Below are 6,862 nucleotides of genomic sequence, written 5' to 3' on the forward strand. Positions count from 1 at the left end.
ACCTGGGCCAGGGCCTCCCCACCCTCACAGGGAAGAATTTCTTCCCAATATCCCATCTAACCCTCTCTTCTACAAGTAGGAAGCCATTCCCCCTTGTCCTGGCACTCTTCATCCCAAGTCCCTCTCCAGCTCTCCTGGAGCGCCTCCCCACCCTCACAGGGAAGAATTTCTTCCCAATATCCCATCTAACCCTCTCTTCTACAAGTAGGAAGCCATTCCCCCTTGTCCTGGCACTCTTCATCCCAAGTCCCTCTCCAGCTCTCCTGGAGCCCCTTTAGGCCCTGCAAGGGGCTCTGAGCTCTCCCTGGAGCCTTCTCCTCTCCAGGTGAGCACCCCCAGCTCTCCCAGCCTGGCTCCAGGCCAGAGGGGCTCCAGTCCTCAGAGCATCTCCATGGCTTCCTCTGGACTCTCTCCAGCAGCTCCATGTTCTTCTGATGTCAGGACCCCGTGGCTGGAGGCAGCTCTGCAGGTGGGGGCTCACCTGAGTGGGGCAGAGGTGCAGAATCCCCCCCTCCCCTGCTGCCCATGCTGGGTGACGAGCCCAGGACACGGAGGGATTTCCAGGTGCCAACACACATGACCAGGGTGTGCGGAGCTTCTCGTCCACCAACACCACACCTCACGTTGGTCTCTCCAACTGCAAAGAGTTTCTGCAGCTGTATCAGTGAAAAAAATAAATCTTTAATAGTAACAACACAGCAAAGCCATGCAGGGTACGACTCAAGGTCCTGCAGCTCCAGTGCTGGCTGTCACAGCAGCCAGCACAGATGGCTATGAGGGAACATAACAGCCAAGCATGTTGAGGTATTTCCCAAACCAATTCCCAGGCTTCTGTCCTCTTCAGGCTTTTCCCAAGCCAAAACACATTGCCCTGTACAGCCCCCCAATGAGTTTCTCCTCCACAAGCCCACCCAGGTGCCCCAAATCATAGGTGGACTTCCAGCATCCACCGCTTTTAGAAGCAGCATTCCAGTCCATCATGCAAAAGAGCATCTGCTGCTCTTCCTGGTTTCATTCACTTTGGTTCCACTGCCAGAACAAAGGAACATGTCTCCACACCTGAATTTTACAGGCTTCAATCATCTGCCCCAGGAGTCTTCCTCTCAAGTGGAGGAAACACCAATCTATTTAGCAGCCCTTGTCCCAGAGCCATCCCACGGCTGACCATCCCCACCACCCTTTTCTCCGTATATGCTCCCCAACAAACCTCTGGTCTCAGCACCTCTCCCAATGCCACTGTGCCCTCCCCACCCACTCCAGTGCCCCCATTGTGATCCCCACACCGAAGCAGAAATCCTCCCAAGGGAACCTGAGGCTGCAAACATGGTGACACTGCTTCTCATACTCCCCAGCCACTCTCCTGACACACCAGCACATGCCGACGGCTACAGGGCCAAGCCGACCCGAACGCACGTGCTTGTGGGGCTCACCCTGTGCGTGACAAACACAGGGCTTCACAGGCACGTGCCCACATGCCAGTGACACCTCGTGTGCAGCTGGCACAGAGGAAAGCATAGACCTCCATGTGCTCAAAGTCTTCCCCACCTGAACCAGAAATTGCATCAGCCACTGTGACTGCTTAGAAACCAGCAGAGAGTCCTGAAAAACGGCCACATGCAGACACAGCCATGAAGTCCAGAGCCCAGCAGTGCCCAGATGGACAGGAGGCCGTTCATCCTGTTGGCCGTCTGCCACTGGCAGGGCTTTTCGTGCCCCTGGTGACCTGGAAGAGCAGCTTGGCCAGCTCAGCATCACTGCCACGTGTTAGTAGAGGAGTGACACGTCAAACATCACCCATAGCCACCCAACAGCCCTAGATCACCACCACAAGTGGGACAGAGCCCATGTACCATGGGCAGACCCAGGAATGAGGCGCTGACTCCTGCCAGCCCTGCTCCTTGTGCTCACCTGCATGCCCATGCAGATCCCACATCCACTAACACGTTAAGGGATCCTTCTCTGCACATGATGCAACCGGCGAGAAATAAATTCCTTCAGGAGCTGCAGGGAGCCTTGACACACAAGGTGAAGCCAGTGGGATGCAGAGCACAGCACAGACTCTGCGTCCCCTTGGGAGATGGAGCAGGCAAAGCACCAGGACATCACCTTGACTTCAGAGTGACAGAGGCCAGAGAGGACTCACTCAGCACAGCCACAGTGCCGAGAAAAATCAAATCTCAGAGGGTACAGCAGCATGGTACCTGGAGCACAGTGTCTGCAGGTGATTTGCTCACACATGGTTCCCAGCAGCCAGGCTTGACCGGTGTCACTCCATCGCCATGTCCAGACACCAGCACATCACACGGCCAAACCACCTTCATGCCAAAGCCAGGAGGCAATGGCCACACATCAGTGCTGGCCCCAGCAGTACATGACACACGGTCCTGCTCCCTTGTCACCCACAATGCCATGTCCCAGCAACGCCATGTGAGCAGCAGCAACAGCACCCATGCCCCAACACCTTTCTTACCTTCTCTGACTTCACCTTTTTCAGCTGCCGGCACTCACTTTCTCCATCCTCCAGCTCCGACTTTACTCCCAAAGGATTGAGCGCAGCTCCCGTGTCAATAGCTATACTCCCAAGCTGCTCAGTAGTAGCAGGCTCTGTCCCCTGCCCCCCATCATACTGTCCCACCCTCACTGCCAGGGCCAGGGGCTGCAGCACGCTGGGCTCCTTCTCTGCCGCAGCCCCCGCACCCTCAATCCTTTCCTTCTTGCTTTTGGATGAGCTGCCCTCCTTCTCCTTCTTGGAGCCAGCCACACTGCGAGACGCCTTGGCCGACTTCTCCGAGCCCTTCGGGGTGACGGCGGGCACCAAACCGCCCGAGTTCGCACCATCCCCAGAGCGTCCTTGAGCCTCCTTCTTGCCACCAGCTCCCTCACTGGGAGTGAACAGGGATGACCCTGAGGTCGGCTTCCCACTGTCCTTGCCAGTCTTGCTCCTTTTCGACTTGGATTTGCCCTCCTTGCCCTGCGGGCCCGGCACTGGGCTCACAAACTTGATGTTATCTGGTAGTGTCGCCACTGCGTTGGGTGCCGGGAGCCCCACCTCCTTGGAGCCCGACATTTCCAATTTCTGCTGATCCTTCTCCAAATCAGCGTCCAGGTCAATGATGAAAAAAATGTCCCACTCATCCCCGCTGTCATACGTTTCAACCGGGTTCGCATCAATTCCTTTCCCTCCGGAAGCTCCGCTGCTCAAGGACATCTTAGAGTTAACGGCCCCTCACGGTTCAAGGCTCTTCCCTCTGCCTCTATGCCCTGGGGGTCACCTACGTCCTTGGGGGGCTTCCAGTGGTCAGGGTCTGCCCAGGTGACGGCATCGCTGCTGGAAGGGAGAGCAAAGAGAACAGGGTTACACACAAAGAACCATGGGCAGGCAGATCATTGACAGCCACACCTGCAGGCAGGAGAGATCTGGGCAGGGTGAAACCCCCAACCGCCCAAATCTCCCTCGCAGCATCCTTCTGCCACCCCCTGGGCTGGGGCTGCTCCACAGCCGCCCCCGCAGCAGCGGCCATCTGGCACCAGTCCTCGATCAATACCAGCCCTGGCAGGTCACGGCTCTCGGCTCCAGCAAGACATTACTCACACATTTCCCTGCTCGCCATTTCCCTCTGAATTATCGAGCGCTGCCCCTGGGAGGGAGGATTGATTCCTCTCCTGCCAATGCCACCTGGAGGGAGGGCTCCTCTCCACACCAGCCTTGCTGCAAGGGACAAGAGCTGCTCGCCAGGGAAGTCAAGTGCCTTGGTGGGAAATAAATCCCAGGCTTCAGAGTGCCTGTGACACTTGGGACGCGTCAGAGCAGTCACCAAAGGCCAAATCGCAACGGGAAGCATGAGAGTTCCCATCCCATCTGCACCTCTGGGCAGAGCAACACAGCACCCTGATTTGGGGTGTTTACCACCATCGCCTCTGGCCATGATAAGCTTCCAGTGGGAAGCAGAGACGCAATTGTAGAAGTACCCAGTCTTAACTGGGAAGCAGGCGTTCAGCCCTACCTGCCCACACCACAGCTGACCCCGGAGAGCACAAAATATCTCCTCCCTGCTTCCCAGCCTCTCTCCCAGGGAGAGAAACAAGAAAGACACCCACGCACAACCTGACACAGCACCCGAGTCTTGGCAATTACCCTGACGAGACATAATTAACACATGTAACAGCTTCTTCCCAGCACCGCCCAGCCAGGCCGCCTGCTCTCCAGAATCCTTAAGAAATCCTTGACCACCCATTTGGATGAGGCTGCTCTCGAGCAGCACTGTCATCCCCTTCCCTGCCAAGCTGCAGGCCTGCCTGCTCCTGGTACTATTTACAAGTGACACTTCAAAAACAGGTGACTTAAAGAGAAATGAGAGGTAAAAAAAAAAAAAACAACAAAAAAACACACCACACACACACAAATTTCTTCAAACCCCAGCAGGCAGGAGCCTGGAAAGCAGCTTCATGGTGCATTTCCAGAGATGCAAACACTGTAAAAATGCCAGGGATTCTTTCATCAGCCAGGCTGCCGCAGCCAGACCATTTTCCATCTGCTCCCCACAGCATCCTCGGCTCTGTACAGCTAATAATCCACTCTCTGACAGGTCATTACGGAGATTTTTAACCCCAGGAACTGGGGGGCTTGCATGCAAGCTAGAAATGAAAAGCACTGACCTCTCATTTCAGCAGCAGGGAAAATGCCGAATCAGGAGATCACTTTGTGCACCGGAGTCGCTAACGGCTTCCCAAAGCTGCCCTGCGTGTTTCTATGGCCGCCTCCTCCTCCCCTTCCTACTCCTGCCCCAGCACCTGCTCCCCAGTTCCAAGCTGCTGTGTCCAAACCAACCCCATCAACCTGCCTCTCCAGAGCCTCTCTCCAAATCACCGATGGGGCCGGCGATTGGCAGCGAGCACCTCACCCCTGCGCAACACTCTTTGTGTCACGGATCCACAGCAATTCCTTTGTGCGGGTGGGCAAAGACGGTAACGAGCTGGATGAACCAGATTTTTGGCTGGTACCAGTCCCTTCCCAGCCCTAAGGTGAGGCATGGAATTCAGGAACAATCCCAATGAAGTGGTGGACCACTGATGACCACTGATGCGCAGGAACAACCCACAGGAGCTGACAGCAGAAGATGAAGTTCAATCTCCAAATCCAAGAGGTGCCAACCCAAAGTCGGAGCACGCAAAGAGCCATGGCAGGCTCGGGTCAGAGGGAAAAACAGACAAGGATCTGACCTTGCAGTGGCAGGAAAAAGACAGACAATCTGCAGGGTTGTACTGCAACACGCATATTATCACCTGCTCCATCAACACCTGCACGACGCCAGCTTCGCCAGCTCTCCACTCCCACCAGGGAATTCACCTTGCTGCTCCAAACGTGCACATACACAGGCACACACATCTCTGTAAATATTATTTATACATGTGCAATAAGGAGAGCAGATGAGTGGGACTTGGGTCTGAAACTCTGCAAACAGCAGCAGCTTTTGCCAACTCCTACCACAACAAAAGGAAGAAGGAGCCCAGAAGTCCGCTGGGTCCCCGGCAATTAGAGAGACAGGAACAATCAAAGGGTTAGAAAACAAGAGGAGCAAAAACCCTCACCCTACGGAGGAGGCGCCGAGGGAGCACAGGCTCTGCTAACGCAGACGGAAGGGAACCACAAACAGGACGGACAGGAACATGCTGGATTGGCAAGAGCAGGGGAAAGGCACGTCCTAACGAGAGTGGGGCAGGGAACTCTAGACATGCCACCACAGGAAGAGGGACTGGGGCAGGGATCGGCCCTTTCCAGACCAGAGCTGAAGGCTGGGACCCTGGAATGCGATCTGGGGGGGATCTCCTGAACATTCTCCATTGCATGTGGCTCCAAAGCATTTTTCCACAGCTTTTTCCCTCCCCAAAACTCCCATCCCAGTTCCCCACTTCTATACTCCACTATCACGGGCTCAGCCTCTGCAGCCAGAGGAGCATTTGGGGTCCCTCTCCCAAGTCAAAGCCCCAGGGACCCCAACCTGCCACACCATTGTTATTTTGGGTGCATAGGAACCCCTGGCCACCGCATCCCACGGCCCAGAGAAAGAAGTGCCTTTCCCACCGCCTGCTTTGCCCAAGCTGGAGAAGCACCGGGTGGTATCCAGATCCTCCCCACTCTCCTGCCGGGGGAGTAATGCTGCCACAAATCACAGCATCTCAGAAAACAGAGCGAGGAGATTGATTCAGCTGTAAACGTGTCCTTCCCCTTACCTCCTGCCATCGCAGGATTGATCCCCGCACAACATGAAAGGCATGTGCTCACTTGTTGGCCTGGAGACCTGCCAACAAAGCGTTTTAAGAGCAGTCCTGGAGCGCAGATCCTACAAGGAGACAGCTTTCTGCTTGGGAATGCTGCACACACACAGCACCAGACATGAATAATTCAGCTCCATTAGGTGCTGAGACCTCTATAATCCACATCTACGGGCTGGGACTGAGCCAAACCGTATTCGGAGACAAACCTGAAAGTTCACTTTCAGGGCTGCACACACACCTAGAGACAGTTCTTCCACCAGAACAGCTCCACTTCCAAAAGGTAGCAAGGAAACTGCACCAGCCCCTGGCTCTATGTGCTAAAACCGGCGCAGGATGCTCAGAACCCACCAAGCCCATGCCACTCCGGCCTTCTCTGCCAGTTTCCGGAGGCCAGGAGACCAAAGCTGGGAAGGATTGACTGCCCAAGGGTGGTGAGACGTAGGAGAAAGCTCTTCTGGCAGCAGCCAGCCCACACATAGGGAGACTGTCTCATAGCCATGTGCTCCAGCCTGCAGCGCTCCAGGATCAGCCTCTGGTGGCTTCCAGACATGACCGACTGCAATTTTCAACCTGATTAACTCTCAGG

The 6,862-nt window shown here is 55.6% G+C and overlaps 1 protein-coding gene across 1 annotated transcript in view; it reads right to left on the minus strand.

Moving 5' to 3' along the window:
• Positions 1–3,328, minus strand: part of ZNF609 (zinc finger protein 609) — a 52,328-nt gene extending 49,000 nt beyond the window's left edge. The window contains exon 1 of the mRNA XM_017731081.1: positions 2,471–3,328. Within this exon, the coding sequence (XP_017586570.1) occupies positions 2,471–3,208 (738 nt within the window). The 5' untranslated portion in view covers positions 3,209–3,328. The remainder of the gene's footprint in view (positions 1–2,470) is intronic.
• Between the last annotated feature and the right edge of the window lie 3,534 nt (positions 3,329–6,862).

This window comes from Corvus brachyrhynchos, unplaced genomic scaffold (assembly GCF_000691975.1).
Source record: "Corvus brachyrhynchos isolate BGI_N302 unplaced genomic scaffold, ASM69197v1 scaffold164, whole genome shotgun sequence".
Lineage (NCBI taxonomy): Eukaryota > Metazoa > Chordata > Aves > Passeriformes > Corvidae > Corvus > Corvus brachyrhynchos.